The following is a 24149-nucleotide window of genomic DNA, read 5'->3' on the forward strand; positions in this document are numbered from 1 at the left end:
AGACGACCTTGCCAAGCTTTGGAGTTTCAGACACAGTTTAAGTCGTCCCAAGGACGAAGCCTGTTTGACTGGCAGTCTGGCTACCTGCCTGCCGGCTTGGCTGGCTTGTCTGCATAACTATCTGCCTGCCTGTCTCTCTGGCTGCCCGTCTCCCTCCCTCCTGTTCTCTTTCTCTCGCTCTCTCTCTGGTGCCGAGGCTGTGTTTGACCCTGTGTGTGTGTGTGTGTGTGTGTGTGTGCGCTGCAGGGAGGAGCTGTGCTCGTTCCAGCGGGAGATCGAGGTGCTGTCAGAGCAGTACTCCCAGAAGTGCCTGGAGAACGCCCACCTGGCCCAGGCGCTGGAGGCAGAGAGGCAGGCCCTCCGCCAGTGTCAGAGAGAGAACCAGGAGCTCAACGCACACAACCAGGTGGACCCACGTACACACATACCGTATATATGATCACAGACAGCGGTTTCTCTCTCTCTGTCTTTGCCCTCTCCCCCTTGTTTGGCCTCTCTCCCAACCTCTCTCTCTCCCTCCACACACATCACACCAGTTCTGAATTTTGTTGTCGTTTGTCGTTATGTTGTCAGGAGCTGAACAACCGCCTGGCAGCAGAGATCACCAAGATGCGCTCCATGACCAGTGAGGAGGGAGACTGCTGCACCCTGGTCCAGGGCAAGGAGCTGTATGAGCTGGAGGTAGGCCCAGTCCTAGTCCCAGTATTAATATTAGGCCCAGTCCTAGTCCCAATATTAATATTAGGCCCAGTCCTAGTCCCAATATTAATATTAGGCCCAGTCCTAGTATCAATATTTGTCCCAGTCCTAGTTCCAGTATTAATATTTGGCTCAGTCCTAGTTCAAGTATAAATATTAGGCCCAGTCCTAGTCCCAGTATTAATATTAAGCCCAGTCCTAGTCCCAATATTGATATTAGGCCCAGTCCTAGTCCTATTATTAATATTAGGCCCAGTCCTAGTCCCATTATTAATATTAGGCCCAGTCCTAGTCCCAATATTAATATTAGGCCCAGTCCTAGTCCCAATATTAATATTAGGCCCAGTCCTAGTCCCAATATTAATATTAGGCCCAGTCCTAGTATCAATATTTGTCCCAGTCCTAGTTCCAGTATTAATATTAGGCTCAGTCCTAGTCCTATTATTAATATTAGGCCCAGTCCTAGTCCCAATATTAATATTAGGCCCAGTCCTAGTATCAATATTTGGCCCAGTCCTAGTTCCAGTATTAATATTTGGCCCAGTCCTAGTTCCAGTATTAATATTAGGCCCAGTCCTAGTCCCAATATTAATATTAGGCCCAGTCCTAGTATCAATATTTGGCCCAGTCCTAGTTCCAGTATTAATATTTGGCCCAGTCCTAGTTCCAGTATTAATATTTGGCCCAGTCCTAGTTCCAGTGTTAATATTTGGCCCAGTCCTAGTTCCAGTATAAATATTAGGCCCAGTCCTAGTCCCAGTATTAATATTAGGCCCAGTCCTAGTCCCAGTATTAATATTAGGCCCAGTCCTAGTCCCAATATTGATATTAGGCCTAGTCCTAGTATTAATATTAGGCCCAGTCCTAGTATTAATATTTGGCCCAGTCCTAGTCCCAGTATTAATATTAGGTCCAGTCCTAGTCCCAGAACTAATATTAGGTCCAGTCCTAGTCCCAGAACTAATATTAGGTCCAGTCCTAGTCCCAATACTAATATTAGTCCTAGTCCCAGTACTAATATTAGGCCCAATCCTAGTTCTAATTTCAGGCCCAGATCCATACTTGGACTCAGGCCTTATCCTAGTCTCAGTGCCAGGCCTAGTGTCCGTCTCAGACAGAATCTCAGGCTCAAGGACTGGATCTCATCCCAGCAGGCCTGACACTGTATGGAGGTGCTGCTGGTTTTGACCTGCTGTTGTCTGTGCAGGTGATGCTGAGGGTGAAGGAGTCTGAGGTGCAGTACCTGAAGCAGGAGATCAACTCCCTGAAGGATGAACTTCAGGCAGCCCAAAGAGTACGTGTTTGTCAGAGGTGAAGTTTCAACTCAAAGAAACAAAATAAACAAACTTGAGACTCTAAATGCCGATTGTGTTTGTGTGCGTGTGTGTTTGCGTGTGTGCGCGCCCAGGATAAGAAGTATGCGACAGACAAGTACAAGGACATCTACACGGAGCTGAGCATCGTGAAGGCCAAAGCAGAGCGGGACCTGGGCCGGCTGAGAGACCAGCTGCAGCTGGCCCACGAGGCCCTGGGGGAACCCTCGCTGGAGGAGGTGGAGCGAGGAGGCTACGGTACGCACACACACACGCGGCCCATATCCTCTATCTGTATAGTCACATATAAGTGAGTCTAATACACATCTCTGATACACTTCCTCTCTAACCTAGCTAGCAGCACTGTTATAGTGAGCTGGGGCTAGCAGCACTGTTATAGTGAGCTGGGGCTAGCAGCACTGTTATAGTGGGCTGGGGCTAGCAGCACTGTTATAGTGAGCTGGGGCTAGCAGCACTGTTATAGTGGGCTGGGGCTAGCAGCACTGTTATAGCGAATTGACTAGCAGCACTGTTATACAGTCAGCTCAGTTAGCACTACTGTCAAACTGAGCTCCGTCTGCGCTCTCCTCTCAGATATCATGAAGTCCAAAAGCAACCCAGACATTCTCAAGATGGCCGCCGCTGCCGCCAAACGCTCAGAGCGCACCATGAGGTCAAAGGTAGGGTCCCCTCGCCCTCACACACTGTCCCAGCACCAGCTGTCAGCTCTAAACACGCCCCAGTCAGACCTACACAAGTCAGTTAACAGACTGAATTGGAGGTTACGGTACTTTAAACATGAAAGGGGGGAGGGGGATGTAAACTTGGTTGTCTGTAGTTAGTCTGCAAGGCAAGCGCAGAAAGAGACTAAAACAGTTGTATTTGGAAGGACACGGACACAGCCAGTAGAGGTCTCCCTGCGCTGTGAAAGGTGCAATGTTTTTTTTGTGTTGTCGCAGACTGCCACCTAGCGGTCAACCACTGTAACAGCTTTGTAATTGCACACTCCAGCGGCGCATTCGCTTCATCCCAAAACAAACAAACACACAAAACCTCAGACGTTTGACCATTGACCATTTGACCTCCTAATTGTGGATTGTAACCAATCACTGCATGTGTGTACCAGCCACCTTGTGTATGTGCTAGAGCTAACAGGAGACGTCCTGGTGGAGATGGATCTCTCTCTCTCTCTCTCTCGTCTAACACACACATACTGGTGTGTTCTCCCCCCTTCTGTCCTCAGTCTGTGAGTCGTGACATGCCCTGGGACAGCTAGGGCTGCCTGAGGACCGATAGGCCTACCCTTCTCCTTTTAGGTAAACCCAACCCAGACCCACACTATAGAACGGTGCCTGGTTGCCCTTTTTGGAGCGCAAAGTCCATCGAGGAATGTTGTGGGGTTGCCCACAGTGGTGTCCCCGGGGATTATGACTCGGGATGAGAAGCGGGGGAATCTTGCACAGAAAGAATGTGTGTGTGTGTGTGTGCGTGTGTGAGACTATGTAGGGTGTCTGTGTACGTATAGTGTGTGTGTGTGTGTGTGTGTGTGTGTGTGTGTGTGTGTGTGTGAGACTATGTAGGATGTCTGTGTATGTATAGTGTGTGTGTGTGTATGTGTGAGACTATGTAGGATGTCTGTGTATGTATATTGTGTATGTGTGAGACTATGTAGGATGTCTGTGTATGTATATTGTGTGTGTGTGAGACTATGTAGGATGTCTGTGTATGTATATTGTGTGTGTGTGAGACTATGTAGGATGTCTGTGTATGTATATTGTGTGTGTGTGAGACTATGTAGGATGTCTGTGTATGTATATTGTGTGTGAGTGAGACTATGTAGGATGTCTGTGTATGTATATTGTGTGTGAGTGAGACTATGTAGGATGTCTGTTCATAACTGTCTCTCGTACCACGGGCCTCCCATCACCAGGTGGCTTCCATCCACAGTGCTCACCAGCCTTCACACTGTGGTTGACTGTACGGATGGAAGTGTTTCATCCTCTTTTACCTCTGGTTTCTTTCCTTTGTTGATTTGTTTGACTTTGAATGCATGTCATATTCGCGCGCGCGCATGTGTGTGTGTGTGTGTTCTATCTTAACAAAGATAGAAGGGCTTATTGGTCGGTCAGATTTCACACTTCACAGGATGGTCGGGAGTGATTCAAGGGCTTCTGTTCAACTTGATCACTAACGTTTTTTGTTGTTGTTTGTTTTCTCTCTCCCCTTGTTCTCGCCCCGCCTCTCTCCCCTCTCCCTCCTTTCTCTCTCGGTCTTTCATTCTTTGTCGTACTCATCCCCCCTTCCCCACTGTCTCGTTCTGTCTATTGTCTTTCTCTGTCTGTCTCTGTTTCTCTTCTCCTCCCCCTCTCTCTCGGTGTCTCTCTCCCCCTTCCCCCTCTCTGTCTGTCTCTCTTCCCCCCCCTCTTATACTGTCTCTCTGCAGAGTCTGAAGGAAGGGCTGACAGCTGAGCAGAGACTCCACCTGTTCGACAACAAAGACACTAAGGAGTTCTGACAGGGACGTGTAGTCCACCAACGCTGCATGTTTAGAGGCTCACTATATTTTAGCTCTGTAATGTACTTACTTAGAAACACACTGGTCACAAACACACATGCAATGTGAGTGTGTGTATCTATACATATATATATATATATATATATACACACACACACACAATATATATATAAAAAACACATGGTATAAAGTTTCAATTTCATGTCTATAGAAGAAGTCTGCATTCTATGCACTTCGGTTACTGTGACATTTGTTTTGCGTTTTGATTGCCATGTCTTACTGTAAATACTCTGTATTGTTTTTAATGAAGCGTCTTATCAAGCAAACACTAAATCGTGACTGAGTAAGCTACTGTTTTAACTCCTTAGACTGTTGTTAGCCAAAGGAGTAAGTGACGGCTAAACACATCGATGATCGAATAACCCTCACGTAACCAATGGTAGGAACGATGTTGCCTTCAGGCCTGCGTATTATGCTTGGTGTGGTCAGTGTGCACATGTTGAAGCTTTCCTCCAAACCCTTATCATTTCAGCACAGATGGAAGTCTTGCTAAATAAACAAGCTATGGGAAGAAAATATTTGCCTGCATCACTGTACAAGTAAACTAGCTGTTGCACAGGATATTGCTCATTCAATGCCTGAGGTGTTGGCATGTATATGGTGAATACACATCATAGATTATGTTTTTCTGAAATCTTGGACCGTTTTGAAATTATCCCGTGACAGGTGACTGCTGAATGCGTATGGATGGGATTTGCTTGTTATAAAAATGAATATAAATATATATATTTACATTTATATGGTTTTTCTCCCATCTCTCTGTAATGATATTGGTCCAGTTTATGGGAGGGAGTTCTTGGGTTATGTTTGTAGTCATGTTCAGTGGCAGTCCCTGTGTATTTATTTAAATGTTTTGGGGGTTTGTTGCTCATTCCCATTCTCACTGTACTCTCTTATTGTAAATATACAGCAAATGTACACCAACTGACAACAGATTTATTAGCAATAAATATTTTTGCACCATGTGTTTGAATATTTTCAAATCTGTCATTTCTCTAACTGGACAATTATATATATTTGTTCTTATTTCTGTCCTGTAGTTGTGGTCTGGCTGATAAACAACCTGTAAGAACCCGTTACAATAAATAGTGTTTAGTCAGATATTGATTGATGCTTTATCCAAACGTGTTCAAGTGCAAAACGACGTACTATTCCACTGTCAATTTTGAGGTTTGGGGGTTTCCTAAACTCACTATAGCAATTAAGTAGCTCGAACTACATGCAGTCCAACCCCAAAAAATCAAGTTAACCGCAAGGACTTTAATATTCATATCAACTAAATATAAACTAATAAACAAACATATTAACGAAACAACTAAACTTAGTATTACCTTGTTTTTATAATTTTTTTAAGTAACGTTGTAAATAGATTTATGTTGAAAAGACAGCTAATGACCGTCTGATATACATTAGTCACAATGAAACAGTCATTGTAGAACACACCCTGTGTATTCCCACAATGCTTCACTGTGATCGCCAGCTGACAACTGCTGTTGAAGTGCATCTCACGTACGAAGAACTGTTTTCAGAGAAGTACGGATTATCCTGTTTTATCGGCAAACCGGAGGTGTGCTTTTCTCTTATCAAATAAGGTGATCTAGGATGTCGGCGAAAGACGGGCTCCCGAACGACATGACTGGTGGGACAAATTGTTGAATTGGACGTTGAACCCCCCCACCAGTCTTTCCCGGTGGGTAAGTTTCGACGTCTGGCAGCGTAGTACGCTCCCTCTTTGTCTCATCTATGCAGGCCCAGAAAGCACACTGGTAACGTTAGCCTAATCTTAGCTAGCTAACGTCAGATGAAGTCATCAGTAGCCTACGTACCTTAGTACCAACTGCTATCAAGCTATCCAGCTCGATATTGATAACTCATCAACCACACCATTAGCTGTTCAACAAGGTAGAGCCATACTTGTTCCTACTTACAGTAGGTCAGTCAGTGAGATACATTTTAAAAGCGATGACCGAGGGTGAATCCGCGTTATGAAAACGTCAGGCTGGGAGAGTTAGCTGGTTAGCATAGTTACCTCGCTAGCTTGCTGTCTAGCAACATTTTAGTGAGCTAACTAGATAATGTCAGCATTTGTTAGCAACTAATAATAATACTAGTATCTGGTTGGATTGTACATAACTCTAACACTAGGTTACTTGCTAACGTTAACCTACCAACGTGAACATTGGCTCAAACCAGTGACATTATTCTAATTTGAAATATCATAATTACATGTTTCTACATAGATTGTATTGTTCATGTAGTTGTTAGCCAGTTAGCAGTTAGTCAAACATGCATATCTTTAGAAAACTTGCCTCTTAAACAATAAAATTATGAATTTATCAACTAATGAAAAATTATTTGGGATAAATAAAATTATGCCACATAGAGACTGAAAAAATAGTTCGTGAAATCTAGTTATAAATTTGATGATAATCTCTCATTGGCAGATTACAAACAGCTAAATCTGTTTCAAAGTAAAAACCTCATTAAAACCTCAAACAATCTCTTTCTGTCCTTTTTGCAGTTGCCATGGAGCAACCCCAAGGGAACGTGAATAACCTCCAACCTCAAGACCTCTCCTTGACCTGCAGCCTCCCCTCCGTGATCGATCTCACCAGGAGAAGTGAGGAATGTCACCCAAAAGCCAGCTCCATGGATCCCTTACGGGTGGTCAAGTCCTCCTCCTGGTACACAAACTCCCCCAGCAACAAAGGTCTACCCTTCCCCGAGCCTTCGTCCGATCAAAGGCTTCATTCTGGAGACCAGATCCAACCCGACAACGCCTTTTCCAACACTACGGTCACACTGTCTTATGTGAGCAGGTCTCACGTCTTCTCCACGCACGAGTCCCAGCACTCACCCCTGTGTGGTGTACCGTCTATCAGCAAATTCTCTCTCTGCCCCACCTCATGTAAACTGGAAGAAGAGTCTGAGGAGATGGTGGAACTCAACCAGGAAGTCAGCCAGCACTACCTGCACCAGCAGGGAGACAAGCCCCTAGACCTAGCCTCCCAGTCCCAACCGACACGCCACGCCGTGTCCCCAACTCGGGCGGCCAGCGGGAACGTGGTGGGGGCGTGTCGAACGCAGCCGCCTCGCGAGCTCAACGGAGGACACGCCGCCACGAACGGGTCCGTCGACGGGCGCCGGAGCACGCCTCCGGAGCGCCGTCCGTCTCAGGACGCGGCCCCCGGCGACGGAGGGCTGAGGAACGGCCGACGCAGCCGGTCCGACTCTGGCGTCCGTGCCGGGTCCTTACCGGAGCGCCACGTGTCCGACACCGAGGACGGGAGACGGGAGGGGAAGGACTCGGAGGTGCTGCTCCTCATCTCCAGGACTGAGAACCCAGCGCTGCTTCCCGACAGGAGCCCCAGAGGCCTGTGCGCCCTCGGCGCGGCGTACGCTAGCCCGCTGGAAGACCCCGTATCCCCCTCTGCTACCTCGCCGGAAGACGTGTACCTCCTACCCGAGGCGTCCAGCTCGCCCAGCGCCGACAACTCGCCGGCGGACGCCCGCCGGGACGAGCCGGAGAGGGCGGGACGGGAGACACGGGCGGTCGAAGGGCCGGCGCTCGACCGCGGCTCCAGAGGGCGCCGGGAGGACGCTCGCCCGGTGGCTTCGGAACCCGTCATCGACCTGACGGACGACGGGTCTGCGTCCGAGGCTCTGGAGGAGAAGGCCAAGGACGGAGCTCGATCCCCTCACCTGAACGGTAACGCTAGGCTGGCACAGAACAGCTTTGAGAAGAAGAAACTGCCCCCACGCTCTGGGAGGGGCACGAGGCTGGAGGCCATTGTGATGAATATTAATCCCACCTGGTATAAAGGGTCGGGAGCTGCGCGGCCCAGCAAGAAAATCAAGGCTGCGCAGGCCCAGATGCCGACTGAGATAAGTGCGTCTGAAGCTGTCGGCTCCTTATCTGTAGGCCAGGAGGAAGTCGAGGAGAGCGCCGCTCTCCCTCCAGAGATCGAAATCAAACTACACTCGGCACCCACACTGGAAAAGGGTAAAAATAGCATTCACAAAAACACCGACAGTTACACAGAGTCTACCTCAGATTTGGAACTCGCCATTCCTCCTCAACACACACACAACAGCTTCACTCCAAAAAGCCCACAGTCTGCGACAGACAAGGGGTCCCCAACCGAAGAATCCCCGCCCGTATCCGACCCGGAGCCCCCCTCAATCGTCGATGTGACGGTCGATTCCTCACCAGGCAAAGCTGAGAAGAAATCTCCCCCGAAGCAGAAGGCCAAGGCCTCGGCCAGCAAAGTGCCTCCTTCCAAGAGGAAAAGGCCAAAATACAACGCCTGCCAGCCCTCCATGTTCTCCCCGAAGGAGCCGGAGATCCGGCTGAAGTACCTCCACTACAAGGAGGAGAAGAGGGACCTGAGGGCCATGGACAGCTTCTCTCCCTTCATCCAGGTGGAGCGAAAGCAGGTCCCGTCCACCTGCACCGTCATCAACTACCCAGAGGAGGACGCAGCCAGGCTGAAGAAGGGCCATCCGCAGGCCAGCTCAGGGGGCTTCATCCCTGGGGCCATCCCCACCACCTCCTGCCTGCAGCCTGGCCGGGTCTCCACCCACAGCCCGTACCAGAACTCCCTGGTCTGCTGCCTGTGTGGTGGGTCAGCCAACGCCCTGGACCTGGGAGACCTCCATGGGCCCTATTACCCAGAGGGCTACAGGCCCAGGGCCAAGACCCCCGCCAGCACAGGTGTGAAAGAGGAGGAGGAGGAGGAGGACAGCGACTCAGACTCGTCCTTCAGCAGGAGAGGGAGGAAGTGTGCTCGGCCACCGGGGGTGTGGACTCACCGCCCCGCCCCCCGACACAGTCAGGACAAGAGCCTGCCGGGGAGCCACCCCAGGTGGACCAGCTACACGGAGCATTCCAGCAGCCCCGCGGCCAAGCGGGCCAGGCCAGGGGCCGGGGACGAGCCTCTGGAGGAGTCCAGGCAGGAGGCGGGGGCCCTGGAGGGGGCTGCGGACAGGGGTGGGCCTGCGGGCCGGGCGACGGAGGACTGGTACGCCCCCCCCGTGGTGCCTCTGGAACCGTGCGAGTACTGGCTGCACGAGGACTGCTGCATCTGGTCCGCAGGCGTGTTCCTGGTGAAGGGGAAGGTGTACGGACTGGAGGAGGCGGTCAAGGTGGCTCAGGAGACGGTAAGATGCCTTCTGTTTGGCCTTCCCAGAGAGCCATCAATACCGGTCACATCATCCAAGATTAGAATGACTAGACTTATTCTTGCATTTGAATTTGTACATTTTTGATCGTGTCTCCTGTCAGCTTTGACATTGAAAGTGGGACGGTAGAGGTGGATCATGGGAAACGTGGTCCGGTGAAGAACGTGTTTGTCCTCTGCCGTTGGCCCGGAACGGGGTTAATGCTGAAGTCTGGTTCTCTGTGCTGTTTTCAGACCTGCTCCGGCTGCCATAACCCAGGTGCCACGCTGGGCTGCTTCTTCAAAGGCTGCCCCAACAAATATCACTACAGATGTGCCCTTCAGTCAGGTAAATCCCTGTTTGCAGGGCCAACATGTCCCAGCCTGAGTCTTAACAACAGGAGTAAAAATACCACTGCGTGTTGCAAATTGCACTGTTCTTTGAGCTCCTCACGGACTTAGGATGAATATTTAACCCATCAGGGTGAATCTCCACTGTAAGCTGCAGGCCACCAAGCCTAATGAGCAATCACTGCTTCTGCTTTAGATTTTAACCGCACTCTGGTCATTAGGTCTGGCTGTCCCTAGACTGAGGGCCTGGCTCAAGCAGTGTGCCGCCTCCAAGCAGTGCGTGCATATCTACAGCCGGCTCATGCTCCCTGCTAGCTCGAAGGCTCCGGGCACACCTGTGGGATGAATCACGGGGTCTTTTACTTGATTGACTGTGCTTTTGTGTTTGCAGACTGTGTGCTCATCGAAGAGAACTTCTCCATGAAGTGTAGAAAGCACAAGGTGAGAATCAATCGTCACTTAGCGACCTCTTTTGATGTCGCGTCCACCGTACAGAGCTTGTAAAGAGCTCACTCTTGGTCAATACATTTGTGAGGGGATATGATGTGTTTTTGCTTTGTATTAGATGACCCCCCCCCCCCCCTTCTCTCTCTCTCTCTCTCTCTCTCTCTGTCTCTGTCTCTCTCTCGCGCGCACTCTCGCTCTCTCTCTCTCTCTCTCTCTCTCTCTCTCACAAATACACATACACAGAGATTTTGTAACACTAGTAGTTTTATTTTTGTCATTGGCCTTTGTGGTGAAATCTGTTGCATCACTCCTGCCGAAATCTTGCCTCACAGCTGCTTCTCTGGTAGGCAAACTGACATGTTATCAAAGAAACCAGAAAGGGGCTGTTGAGAGGCTGGCTCAGTGACAAGCTAGCGGTAAGCTGCTAGTATTCGTGTAGGTTGATCTCTTGGTTCTTTCCTGCTCTAGAACAAGTCATTGAAAGGCCCCCCGGGGGCCAGGAGAGACGGCAGGTGACCTGCCCAGCCGGAACTCATTTCCTGATTCACATGGTGAGACTGTCTGATGCTGGGGTTGTTCTATCTCCCTCTAGCTTTCTTTTTTCTCCCCCCTTCTCTCTCTATCTCTCTCTTTTCCCTTTTCTCCCTCTTTCTGTGAATTTTGTTCTCAATGTGTCTCTCTCTCTCTCCTTTTTAATCCTTTTCTCTTCCTTTTTCTCTCTCACATGATATCCTTGAATGCCCTCTCTCTGTCTTAATACCTCCCTCTTGTCTCTCTCTCCCTCCCTCTTTCTCCAGAGGTTAGAACATGCTGCTTCCCTTTGTTGTTTTACCAATGCAGATTTTTGCATCTGAATGTGGGCTGTCACAGCTTCCGCAATAATAAGGCAAACGGCAGAATATTTGGGCCATGCAAATAAGAATGTACCTACCCCCCATGTTTCCAGAAAGTGGGATTTGGCATAGCTTGCCAAGCACACAGCCAATGCAGACCCGCAATATATATGCAATATCTCTTGTTTGTTTTTCTCCGTCCTGTCTGATACGGGTATTACTAAAGGCCGAAATATGCTTCTGCGTCTCCGTTTACGGATGGGCGGGCGCACGGATACGGACGGATAGACACCGTTTATGGTTCTCCGTAGGCTATGGATGCCGAAAACAATTCACCGCCAGAAGAGTAGGAGACACAACGTTTTTTCGACATCGTCGAGTGTTTATTTACTGAGGTTACCGAGAAGTCGAAGCAAATTTACAAATGAGCCGTTTCATCAATAAAATACGCACATTTTCGGCAACTACACTACCCATTTCTCGTCACATTTCAATTCAGATGCAGATTTACATGTACTGTTCAGTTGAAATATGACTTCTAAAAACTTTCCGAGCAATGACGGTCAAAAGATTCTGTTCTTCCTGCTATCAGGGCAACTCCCGTCCCTGATGCAAGCGGTTCTTAATACTGACCAATCACAGCCAAGGGGATCTCCGTAGCTCTCCGTAGCTACGACGGATAGTTAGAAAATTCAGGAGGTGCGCGTCAAGCTCTCCGAGGGCTGACGGAGAGCTCGTAGAGGGCGTTCCACGGAGACGAGGACGTTCCCATGTGTCCGTTTTTCGAAGAAGACAGAAGCATATATCGGCCTTAAGACTTTCTCTTTCTTGATCTGTCCCTGTCTCTCTCTCTCTTTAGACATTCAACCGTGGCGTTCTCAGGACTTTGTCGTGGAAGCCCGGTAACCATGGTGACAGCGGAACCCTGCCCTGCTGATTGACAGGCAGGCTCAGATGGAATGGAAAAAAACACCCACAAACCTTAACAAACCCTCTACTGGGAACACGCCGCTCGACAGCTGGCTGGTCTGGTCCCGTTGCCCACTCTGTCCAGACTGACCGGGACAGCCCAGGCCGGGACAGACCCAGTTCACTACTGGGAAGAGACTTTGACTTCTCTCGTAATGGCATATCCAAACTGTGCCATAACTTCGTAATTATTTATGAGTTTGGGGTGGGTGGGGGGGGGGAGTTTCTCCCGTCCTTTTGAATGGAATGAATAACAATCTTTAGATATTTAATTTTGTAAAGCTTTGTAAGTATGTCATTTGACTTTGATTATTTATTTCTGGGGAATCTCGTGGCGTTTTGGTTTGCAGTTAACCCAGAGCTTAACTCTTATGTGTTCGGAAGACATTGGTGAGGTCACTCCATGCAGGGGATTGTGGGAACGCTGTTAGCATAGTGGCCGAGAGAGAGAGAGAGAGAGGAGGAGGAACCATCTCTAGTTCAGCTACCCTATGGCTCGTCTGTGAACCTTCTGTAAACGCCACTTCACACAGCGCAGGGACCGTGACCTCGCCGGAGAGAGACGCACGGGGCCGGGTGTGAGTTTAGGAAGTACGACTGACTTGCACTAAACAGTCGGCCGGTTGACTGTATTGCGATTTAGGGTCCCGAGGAGAAGAGAACGACAGTATGGTTTCATTTGTTCGTCTTGTGAATGTACTTTCCCACCCCTCCACCAAACGAGGGATTCGTAGGAGCAGGAAGCACTTTTGAGTGATGCTTGGCAAACGAAACTGCCAAGGACAGTACGAGGTGGTGCAGTATTATCTATATTGTGTTGGCTGGCCCTACTGTGTATCCTGCTCAGATTATCAGTAAGAGAGGACCGGGCTCATCTCACGGCTGTTTGTCACTGCTTGCACGCAGACACAGTCTAACTGTGCATGCAGACTATCAGACATACAGGCACGCAGTCTAACTGTGCATTCAGACAGACATACACGCCTTGATTGTTTTCGGTTGGCTTACAGCACTTTGCACATCTGCTTTTATGCTTGAATGTTTAGCCTGTCGACTGCAGACTGGAGTTCTGAGAATGGTGTCCTCTTGTAGATGCACCTCTGCAGAACCCTGGGTTCTCCTGTAGAAAACACCTCTGCAGAACCACGGGTTCTCCTGTAGAAAACACTTCTGCAGAACCTGATGATCCCCTGTAGTAACACCTCGACGGAACCCCTGAAATCTATGTATTGAACCCAGCTTGTCCTACTTGGACTCGACCAGACTGTTTTAGAGAGACTAGGAGAGATGGAATCCAATTCTTTCCTTTCAGATACTTGGTTTGCTTTGTCTTCTAAGATGCTCCGTCAGTCATCTTTGTCAGTCATCCCCCCCCCCCCAACAAACTTTATTTTCCCATAACATTTTTTGTACCTGTGACACTAGTTGATTTTTATGTTTCAATTTCAGTCTGTTCAATACATTATTCAATTACATTACCTACATGGTTTGATGTTAGCCAACACTCATTACCTATAACCACACTCGGTTGAGCTTTGCTCTAGGGCTACTCAAATAGAGCACGTTTGTACTTTGGAAACGACAGGAAATGTCTTCTTCTGTTATCTTTGCAATTCACTGTTGTTACTCATGTAAGAGAGAGAGAGGTCCTGGGAGCTGTGGAATTGGTGTGTAGCTTATTTATGAAACATGGTTTGACTTTGAGGCTCACAGCTTCTGGATAATAGTATTTGTTGATATTTCTCATCAGCTTTCATCAACTTTTGCTGACGTGATCTGTTTACGTTTCCACAAGAACTTTCTTACAAGCCTTACGACAACTACAATATATCAATTTTTTTCCTCACCAGCTATGGTGCGCAGACAAATCAGTTGATGGTCAGGGCCTTCCTCCATGCAGTCAAGCACGTGTTGGAAAGTTTGCTTCCCGCTGCAAACATTTCCTTCTCCTGGGGTTGGACACAGTAGTGTGTCCAGGGAAGGAGCAATTGACAGTTTTGCTTTTTCATTCAGGTTCTGCAGCCTAGGTCAGCAGAGGGGGATCATGTGGAGTTGATGTGCATGTGTTTCTGCATAACGCCCGTAGGGGCGCTGTTGTGTTGTATAAGATCAGTGTAAAAACCTGTGGGGGTGGGCGGGTTGTCGCAGCCTGGGGTGGAATGTTACAGAGATCACACACACTCACACACACTCACACAGACACAACTCACGGCTCTCCTCTGTGTCCGTGAGACGGTGGAACCTTTTTGTTGTGCCATCTGGTCTGTTTCTTTCTTGTTTCACGGTGAAACCGACATTGTCTGATTCAAACCAAGTCAATGAAACGTATGTTACGTCACCCCAGGCCCTAAATGTCACTGCAAGTGTGTTCAGTTTAATCAGCCAGATGCATTGTACCAAATACGTTTTTTTTACAGTTGCAGAATTTTGGGTTTCCTATGTATTGTTTCCATGTAAAAATAATAATTATAATCTCAGGGCTGACTGCTATTCAAATGAAATGATAATTTTATTGTTATGAATTTGTCTTTTCTTTTTTTACGGATCATTAAATGAATCACCCATTGACTGGAGTAATGATAAAAAGTAGCAGCTTTCGAGTGGTACAGCGCCAGATGCTCCTCACATTCCACCACCTCAGTTTGCGGGCTTGTCACTTTCGATCACAACACAAGGCCTGCAAAGTCGTCTCATATTCTTCTACCTTGTTTTAACGGCAACCTTGGGCTACTCATGTCATTTTGTACTGTTTTTGTTTTCCTTTTCATCTTTTTTTTTTTTTTTTTTTTTTTTTTTTTAAACCTCTAGACTGTCGAGGGGTGATTTGTTCTGAAATAAATATTTTATTGAACTCTGTGTGCTTGGCCTTGAAGTCAGTGATGTTCAGATAACAGTTGTTGACAACATTTAGGCCAAATCTTTAAGAATGTGTGTATTTGGTCTTTATAGTAGGTATGTCATGAGACTGCAAAGGACAGTACGAGGTGCTGGCTCAGAAAATAACCTCCCAAAAATATAGGCCTATATAGCCTGGGTTCCTATCAAAACACATCATTGATCTGGGGTGGTTGGAAGCTTTTTTTCATGCCTGCTTCCAGTAAGAGTTAGCAGATTTGCTTCAAATGTAAAGTGCATTACAAATAAAATCTATTATTATTAGAATTAGATGAGGGATGCTGTGGCAACACATGTTCCGACAATTTGCAGCAGTTTTGTGCATATAATGTAATTTGCAGCAATATAAATGGAATGTTATGGAATGCCGTTTGATTCTAAATTAAATAAATAGATGGGTAAATAAATACATAAATAAATATGGCTATGAAATAAACCCTGAAATTACAAAAAGATGGCAATAAATATATGAATATAGTGTCATAATTATATAGCTGAATCCATTTACCTACTTCAATAAATACATTTACTTATTTATAAATGACGTTTTTGTAAATACATTTATTTATTTCATGGGACTTTAATTTCCTAATGCCACATTTATTTATTTGTTGAGACTTTTATTTCCTAACGCCACATATATTTCCGAATCCCACATGTATTTCTGTGCTGTATTTATTTCCAATCCTACATGCAAGCGAGAGGGGCGTGGTTATCTTCAGACCAAAGCAGCTGCACAAGATCGAAGGCAGATAGGACACCTAGATTCGAGAGATGATGGAAGCATGGGCGTAACCACGCATTTTTTAGGGGGGTCGTGTCCCCCCCAATATTGAAAAATACCTATCTGTCCCCCCCAATATACAGCAGAAAATATGTAAAATATACGTTCTCCTTTTATGAATCCTGTCAATGGATCGGTCTCTTGTTATGTCCTATTTATTTTCAATTTATTTCCGTTTGTTAAGAAAAACATCTCGTCTCGTCTCTCGTCATCTACCACTTATCCAGGGGTCGGGTCGCGGGGGCAGCAACCTAAGCAGGGAGGCCCAGACTTCCCTCTCCCCGGCCACTTCCACCAGCTCTTCCTAATAGCAAGCTTATGAGAACATACTAACTAGTATCCAATGACTAGTTCTCTTGATTAGTGAATAATGTAAGCAAACAGGAAATCTAAATTTCTTCCACACACTCCACCCTTTTCCGGTCGATAACCATGGCCTCAGATTTGGAGGTGCTGATTCGCATCCCAGCCACTCCACATTCGGTTGCGAACCGCTCCAGTAAGAGCTGAAGGTTGCGGCCCGATGAAGCCAACAGGACTACATCATCTGCAAAAAGCAGCAACCCGATCCTGAGGTCACCAAACCGGACCCCCTTAACGCCCTGGCTGCGCCTAGAACTCCCATGTACCCTCCAGGACTCTGTGGAGGGTATAGAGCTGGTCCACTGTTTCACGGCCAGGACGAAAACCACATTGCTCCTCCTGAATCCGAGGTTCGACAATCCGACGGACCCCTGAATAGACTTTCCCAGGGAGGCTGAGGAATGTGATCCCCCTAAAGTTGGAGCAGACCCTCCGGTCCCCCTTTTTAAAGAGGGGAACCACCACCCGTCTGCCAGTCCAGAGGCACTGTCCCCGATGTCCACGCGATGTTGCAGAGTCGTGTCAACCAAGACGGCCCTACAACATCCAGGGCCTTAAGGAACTCCAGGCGGACCTTATCCAACCCAGTGGCCCTGCCACCGCGGAGCTTTTCAACCACCTCGGTGACCTCAGCCCCAGAGATAGAAGGGCCCCCCCCTGATGTCCCCAGACTCTGCCTCCACGTCGGAAAGCGTGTTGGTGGAATTAAGCAGGTCTTCGAAGTATTCCTTCCACCGATCCATGACGTCCCCCATTGAGGTCAGCAGCGCACCATCCCCACCGTATACAGTGTTGACAGAGCATTGCTTCCCCCTCCTGAGTCGCCGGATGGTGGTCCAGAACCTTTTTGAAGCCGTTCGGAAGTCATTCTCCGTGGCCTCGCCGAACTCCTCCCATGCCTGCGTTCCACACCATCGAAGCCAACTCACCACCAGGTGGTGATCAGTTGACAGCTCCGCCCCTCTCCTCACCCGAGTGTCCAAGACATGCGCCCCCAAGTCCGACGACACGACTACACAGTCGAACTGAGACCCCGGGTGTCCTGGTACCAGGTGCACATATGGACAACCTTAAGCTTGAACATGGTGTTTGTTATGGACAAGCCGTGTCTAGCACAGAAGTCCAACAACAAAACACCGCTCGGGTTCAGATCGGGGGGGCCATTCCTCCCAATCATACCCCTCCAGGTCTCACTGTCATCGCCCACATAAGCATTGAAGTCAACCAGGAGGACGAGGGAATCTCCGGGAGGAGCGCCTTCCAGCACCCCCCCCCCCCCCCCCCCCCCCCCCAGAGACTCCAAAAAGGGTGGGTTAGTATCTCTGTTAATCAATTATTTGTTTTATCTCACTGTGTTGGTTTTCAGATTGATATAGAAATGGAGGTGGTCAGCTTCCCAAACAGCCATGAAGAAGCCGGGGAGCCCTTCACCAGCAGCTCTGCAGCAAAAACGTCTTATAAACATTTAAGTAAAATGTAACATTTATATCAAATTATTTTATCAGAGATAAAAAATAAAAATGCAACCATATGAGCCAAACTTCGATCCAAAAACGTATTAGAATGATCTTACTTAACACGTGTAATCTGACCAATTTATTCCTAATAGCCTAGGTGGGGTTCCAAATGTTCTAGGTTCTATTAAGATATTTTTGAAGAGACCACAGTGACAAAACACATCAATACAACAGGTTTTAGCATTATACATTGCAATTGACTTTTTCCAGTCTAAATGAATAGACAGCAAACTCCTCGCCTGGTATAACGTGTCATTACAGTAGCCTATACCACTATGACTATTCTGACAGGGGCAAACGTTTTTGTGAAACAAGCCCAGCTAGTGAGTACTGTTGAAGCTCCCCGTCTCACGATTGTATCTTATACAGTACGAACTAGTGAGGTGAGCAGAGCTCTTTTGAAGTAACATGGCATCCAAGAGGCGAAGGGCGACTCCAATCATTCTCTCCCATGCTCCTCCTATATGTGACACATGGGGGAATTGAAGATCTTTGAACAGCTTTGGTCTTGAAAGTCTATAACTATGTATTCTGTATTTATCTTCAGCTCTTTGCAGACTCCTTTTAAATTAGTACCTTGATCTGAGTGGAGCTGTTTCACTGGTCCTCTGATGGATGTTAATCTTCTCAAAGTTTTAATAAGTGGACATTCATTCTATTATTTAAATATGTACAGCTCTAGTCCTCAAACATGTGAATAGGACGGCCATGCCTCTGGTACAATGTGTGACACACTCGTGGATCTGTCTGGAAATCAACTGCTTACTTCACACCATCCACTGTCCAACAGACCAGATGGCACCTTCTGTGAAGTGGCAACCCTGGTGTGCCACTTCTACGGGGTAATTGAAGGAACACCCCCTGCAGGCACTCCGCTGCATAGCATTTTTATACATGTTATACCGTTACCGCATAAAACTCATACATTTTAACATCTGTTGGGACTAGGCTTATGAAATTGAACGATTGTGTTTAACTAACCTCAATTATTCACTGTACCAAGCTATGAATATTTACCATAAAGGAGCTCAAACTCCTAACCCCCAGTACCAACAGGTGACAAAACTGCACCACCTAGAATCCCACATTTTGGGCTAAAAGTCCAAGTTCAGATGTCCATATTTCACATCAGGAACCAAGTAGAGCCTTCAGACTAGCATTGTGTTTCTCTTCTGATAAAGACCTTTCCAATGATGTATTTGGTGTCTTTGTATGACAACATTTTAATTTTCACCCTGCTGGACTAGACCTTGTGTCGGGCATACATTTCGAAGAGACATTAAAAGGTAAAATGCATGAAATTTGCTTTTGTGTACATAGTTGATACAATCCTTAATGATAATTGTTTTACTTTGTTGTTAAGGATTTAACATGAGGCCAAATACAACTTTTACACAAATGTACAATACAAATACAGGGTTGCAGACACACATGCAGTTTTGGTCCAAAATTAGGGTTAGGGTTTTGAGTTCCCTTTATGGTACATAGTCATGGCTTATTACAGTGAATAATTGGGGTTAGTTAAACACAATCTGTCAATATCATAACCCTAGTACCAACAGGGGATTAACAGCACCACTTAGAATCCCACATTTTGGGCTAAAAGTCCAAGTTCAGATGTCCATATTTCACATCAGGAACCAAGTAGAGCCTTCAGACTGGCATTGTGTTTCTCTCCTGATCAAGACCTTACCAATTATGTATTTGGTGTAGTCTTATGACAGCATTTACATTTTCACCCTGCTAGACCAGACCTTGTGTCAGGCACACATTTCACAGAAATATGAAAAGGTAAAATGCATAGAATTTGATTTAGTGTACATCATGGCTAAATTCCTTAATTATACTTTTTTTTTTACTTACTTTTATTGTTAAGGATTTAACCTGGGACTAAATACAACTCCCTGCCTGGGATTTTGTATTTAGACCAATTTGACACTTTTGATTGTATATATATTTTTTAATTGTAATTGTTGACAAAGATGTTTAAAATAACGAGTTTAAAAGAAAACTACATTTCTGCATGAACTCTCTTCATTCGCCTACGTCATTTCCTGATGTTCTATCCGGTGGTGTCCCAAGAACCTGAGTCATAGATGTTTTAATTTTTTGCAAGTTAGCAGCCCAGAACTTTGTTTTAAGTTTGAAGCTCAACACGGGGCTGTATGCTACTAGCTAGTTAGCCCGTTGTTTCTTCCATACTGACTGTTTTGTTGTGGTTGTTTTTAAGAATGTAGCCAATGTTTGCACGTTGTGAAAAAGTGTGAAGCAAGTTATTCATGTTCTTCAGATGCAGCGGTCGTCTGAGAGTGTCTTGTCTCTCTCCAGGTATGTGCTCTTATTCTTGTAAACTACCATTTTACCGTTCACTTGTGCAGCAAGTCACGATAGTGCGCAACGGTGCTGCGTTCTGTCTCGCCCGAAGAGCAGCTAAGCTGTGTAGCTAGTGCTCTTCTAGACTTACATTCCGGACAATATTATTTGTTGTAATTTGATCTCTGGTCGTAATCCACATCTTAGAAAAAAGAGACACACGCAGTAGAGTTTGCCCTTTTTTAAATAAATGGATTCTAAATTTGCAATTACAATTCAAAGTAATTTGTATTTATTTCAATTTAATGCTTAGTGTTATGATGTAGTGTATTATTATACTATCAATTATAATTTGTCAAAGAACCAAATTACTTTAAGAAGGAGTATTTTGCTGGAGATGTGGTTGTCATCACAGTGTTGTGTGTTTGTCTCTTTACAAAATACACCTCAGAAACACACTGCTCACCAACTGATCAACATTACATATGCACAGTAGACTTAGACAAAATATTTGTTGTGAAGGCTGAATGCTCATTAAATTGGACTGTTTCCTCCAGATCCCCTATTGGCCAATCATGCTTGATTGTGGGTGGAGACGAGACAGAGGACATCTTAAGACTCAAGAGACTCAACCAGAGAGAAACCAGCTTCTAGACACCAGACAGGCCCATAGAGACCAAACAGAACAAAAAGATACCTGAGTTATGAAGACACATCAGTGTGGAACCTGTGGGAAGAGCCTTTCCTCGTCCAGAAACCTCGTCCAGCACATAATGATCCACACTGGAGATAGGCCCTACAGCTGTGACCTCTGTGGCTATAGTTGTACAAGAAACAGCAGTCTGAAAAGCCACATGTATATCCACTCAGGAGAAAAGCCTTACAGCTGTGACCTCTGTGGTAAAACCTTTAGACAACCTGGCGTATTGACAATTCACAGCAGGATCCACACTGGAGAGAAGCCCTACAGCTGTGACCTCTGTGGTAAGACCTTTGGAGACCCTTGTAGTTTCAGAGTTCACAGGAGGATCCACACCGGAGAGAAGCCCTATAGCTGTGACCTCTGTGGTAAAACCTTTACCCATTCTGGCCATTTGACAGTTCACCGCAGGATCCACACTGGAGAGAAGCCCTATTACTGTGACCTCTGTGGTCAAACCTTTAGACAACTTGGCCAATTGACAATTCACAGCAGGATCCACACTGGAGAGAAGCCTACAGCTGTGACCTCTGTGGCTATAGTTGTACAAGAAACGGCAGTCTGAAAAGCCACATGTATATCCACTCAGGAGAAAAGCCTTACAGTTGTGACCTCTGTGGTAAAACCTTTAGACAACCTGGCGTATTGAAAATTCACAGCAGGATCCACACTGGAGAGAAGCCCTACAGCTGTGACCTCTGTGGTAAGACCTTTGGAGACTCTTGTAGTTTCAGAGTTCACAGCAGGATCCACACCAGAGAGACGCCTTACAGCTGTGACCTCTGTGGTAAAACCTTTAGGCAAGCTGGGCATTTCAGAGTTCACAGCAGGATCCGTACTGGAGAGAAGCCCTACCGCTGTGACCTCTGTGATAAAACCTTTAGAAGGAGCGGGGATTTCAAAGTTCACTGCAGAATCCACACTGGAAAGAAGCCGTACTAGCTGCCCACACTGTGACTATTCAGGTCAAACAAATGGCAATCTGAAGAGTCACCTGCGTATCCACAATAATTAACTAAACAAAGCAGTGATGTCTGGGGGCAAGCTGTCCCAGCAGTCACCTCCTGAGAGAACTTCTGTATGACCCACAGCTGGAAGAACTACTGGCCTACACCTACTGGGACAGCACATAAAGTAACACCAGATCTACAGTCCAACATGACAAGACACAGGAAAGATACTCTACCCCTGTAATGATGGAGGGGAAGCTGTGTCAGACTGGGTAGAAACCTGGTCAACCCTGGCTGACATATTTCTGTTCTGAAGCAATTTGATTCAAGCAATTGGAATTTTCCATCTTTTGTTGTTCTGTTTGTGTTGGTTAAAAAAGTCTGATAAGAGCTCTACAGGAACATGTGGGTTGTTCTAGTAGACAGTTACTGTGTATCTCACCAAGTGATCACTTCTATAGTTTTTCAGACTAGACTGAATATATTTCAGACAATACTGACTGAATAGGTTGGATCCGTCAATAGTTACTCTATATTGAAGTGCTATATTGAAGCTTTGTTGGTAAAACTGATTTGAAAAGTGATATACAAATATCCCCCCCCCCCCCCCCCCCCCCCCCTGGCCATTGCACAGTCTCGCGCTTGCTCGAAATACACAATCCCTGAATTCCGGGATATTGTATAGCATTTGCGGTTGTCCGGGACCCGCTATTGAAATGCGGGAGACTCCCGGAACTTCCGGGAGACTTGGGATGTCTGAAATGAGCACATTATCAGTAACTACACTGCCCACCTCTCATTACATTTTAATTCACATGATGATTTACAAGTACCGTTAAGCTGAAATATGAATTGTAAAAACTGGCGGTCAAAGGATTTGTCTTGTTGGTCACGGTAACCACGCCACGAGAGGTTCTTACTTGGTTCCCACACTAGCCCAGCTTCGAAGTGGTGCCCGTTGTGAACCACCTTCCCTGGTTCGGTGCCGGTTCTCAGGCTGTCGAAAGAGAAAGAACTGGTTCGAGATTAAGCACTGGCTCCGAACCAGCACCCAAAACGCGTCGGTGGAAAAGGTGTAGCATAGGACAGACTTGGCTCCAGAACAAGTTAAATGGGTGAGGATTTTTTTCATAAGGGGGGCACACATTTACAAAGCATGTATGAGAGCAGGGGCGGATCTAGAAACATATTCATGGGGTGGCAAGAGGGTGGCAGGAGATTGTGAGGGGTGGCACCCCGTGGCAGAAGTGTGTGAGATAAAAATGAAAAAACTAAAGGCTGTGCAACATGTATGCACAGTCAGTGAACACTGAAATGAATTTGAGGATTACAGGTCACATGACCAAAAAGCTATTGAAATTTGAATATTTATTTTGAATGTTTTTTTTATAACCTGAGATGAAAATAAACAAAATAAAGGCTGTCCAGCATGAATAACCCATTATTTTGACGCTCCTAGTTCATGTTATTGAAAAGCTATTGACTTTTGTTGACGGTCCCTAAACATAAAGATTGCTTAACACCTCATTCCTCTGGTGGGGTCTGCTGTCAGTGCCGACGATTGCCTACTTGAGTTGGAGCCTTCTATGGTCAGTTCGCGCCTTCCTTGTGTTCAAATGAAAGCAACTTCGGTGGCGGTGTGGGGAATGTGGATGGAGTCGTCTAGTGCTGCATTCACTTGCAGTGGGATATTAGAAATTTGCTCTCGCAAATGTCCGATGAGCCACAACTTTTCTTTGTTTTCAAAGCTGCCAGCTGGGGTGGCAAGGCTATTTTTAGGGTGTCAAAATAAGAGCAGATACATATTCCTCAGGAAAGTGTAGCCATCTTGATATTTAATTTAATTTAGCCAATGCCAGTATTAAAGTGTTATAGCTAGTTACTGTGTGCTGCCCCCCCCTACTTGCAAAAAAACTAAAAGTTAGAAGGGGAGTAGGATTTTGGCAATACTGTTTTACACACCTGCCGAAGTCCACCCCCACAAACACTCTATCTTGGGACTATAACACATCCCATCTATGCGGGGAGATGTTGAGGATAGGTTCCCTCGCATGTATTTATTTATTTAGGTAAATTGATTCAGCTATTTATTAATTTGATGATATATTTATTGCCATTTTTATTTTATTTCAGGGTTTATTTTATAGCTATGTATTTATGTACTTACCTATGTATTTATTTACCTTTAAAAAAAAATGTTTTACTAAACGTTTCATTCCATGGTAGAATATCTCTAGTAGTTCGCCGGTCAGCACACAGTCAGACATGACACAAAGCTCAA

At 46.3% G+C, this 24149-nt stretch overlaps 2 protein-coding genes and 1 pseudogene across 6 annotated transcripts in view; all 3 read left to right on the forward strand.

Annotated features, from left to right (window-relative positions):
* The window catches only part of mpripb (myosin phosphatase Rho interacting protein b), a 37476-nt gene extending 31924 nt beyond the window's left edge, over window positions 1–5552 (forward strand). For both annotated transcript variants that reach the window (XM_084669970.1, XM_084669971.1), the window contains exons 19-24: window positions 247–406; window positions 574–681; window positions 1907–1993; window positions 2108–2270; window positions 2607–2692; window positions 4456–5552. In XM_084669970.1, the coding sequence (XP_084526096.1) occupies window positions 247–406; window positions 574–681; window positions 1907–1993; window positions 2108–2270; window positions 2607–2692; window positions 4456–4527 (676 nt within the window). In that variant the 3' untranslated portion in view covers window positions 4528–5552. The remainder of the gene's footprint in view (window positions 1–246; window positions 407–573; window positions 682–1906; window positions 1994–2107; window positions 2271–2606; window positions 2693–4455) is intronic.
* Window positions 5553–6053: 501 nt separating this feature from the next.
* Window positions 6054–12556, forward strand: LOC146260301 (uncharacterized). Of its 3 annotated transcripts, none has more exons than XM_084670797.1 (6): window positions 6054–6281; window positions 7109–9747; window positions 10002–10095; window positions 10489–10538; window positions 11013–11095; window positions 12237–12556. In XM_084670797.1, exons 2-5 carry the CDS (start codon window positions 7114–7116, stop codon window positions 11058–11060), a joined length of 2826 nt encoding a protein of 941 aa, XP_084526923.1. In that variant the 5' UTR covers window positions 6054–6281; window positions 7109–7113; the 3' UTR covers window positions 11061–11095; window positions 12237–12556. The 3 variants fall into 3 exon arrangements, with proteins under 3 accessions (XP_084526923.1, XP_084526924.1, XP_084526925.1); XM_084670798.1 differs by having other exon boundaries at window positions 6054–6277; XM_084670799.1 differs by lacking the exon at window positions 6054–6281 and adding an exon at window positions 6364–6489.
* Window positions 12557–20010: 7454 nt separating this feature from the next.
* Window positions 20011–22478, forward strand: LOC146260302 (uncharacterized; annotated as a pseudogene). Its single transcript, XR_014729443.1, has 2 exons — window positions 20011–20233; window positions 20776–22478. The product of XR_014729443.1 is annotated as an uncharacterized LOC146260302 (transcript).
* Window positions 22479–24149: the final 1671 nt, after the last annotated feature.

Source organism: Hypomesus nipponensis, chromosome 13 (genome assembly GCF_054491055.1).
Source record: "Hypomesus nipponensis isolate SF chromosome 13, ASM5449105v1, whole genome shotgun sequence".
NCBI lineage: Eukaryota > Metazoa > Chordata > Actinopteri > Osmeriformes > Osmeridae > Hypomesus > Hypomesus nipponensis.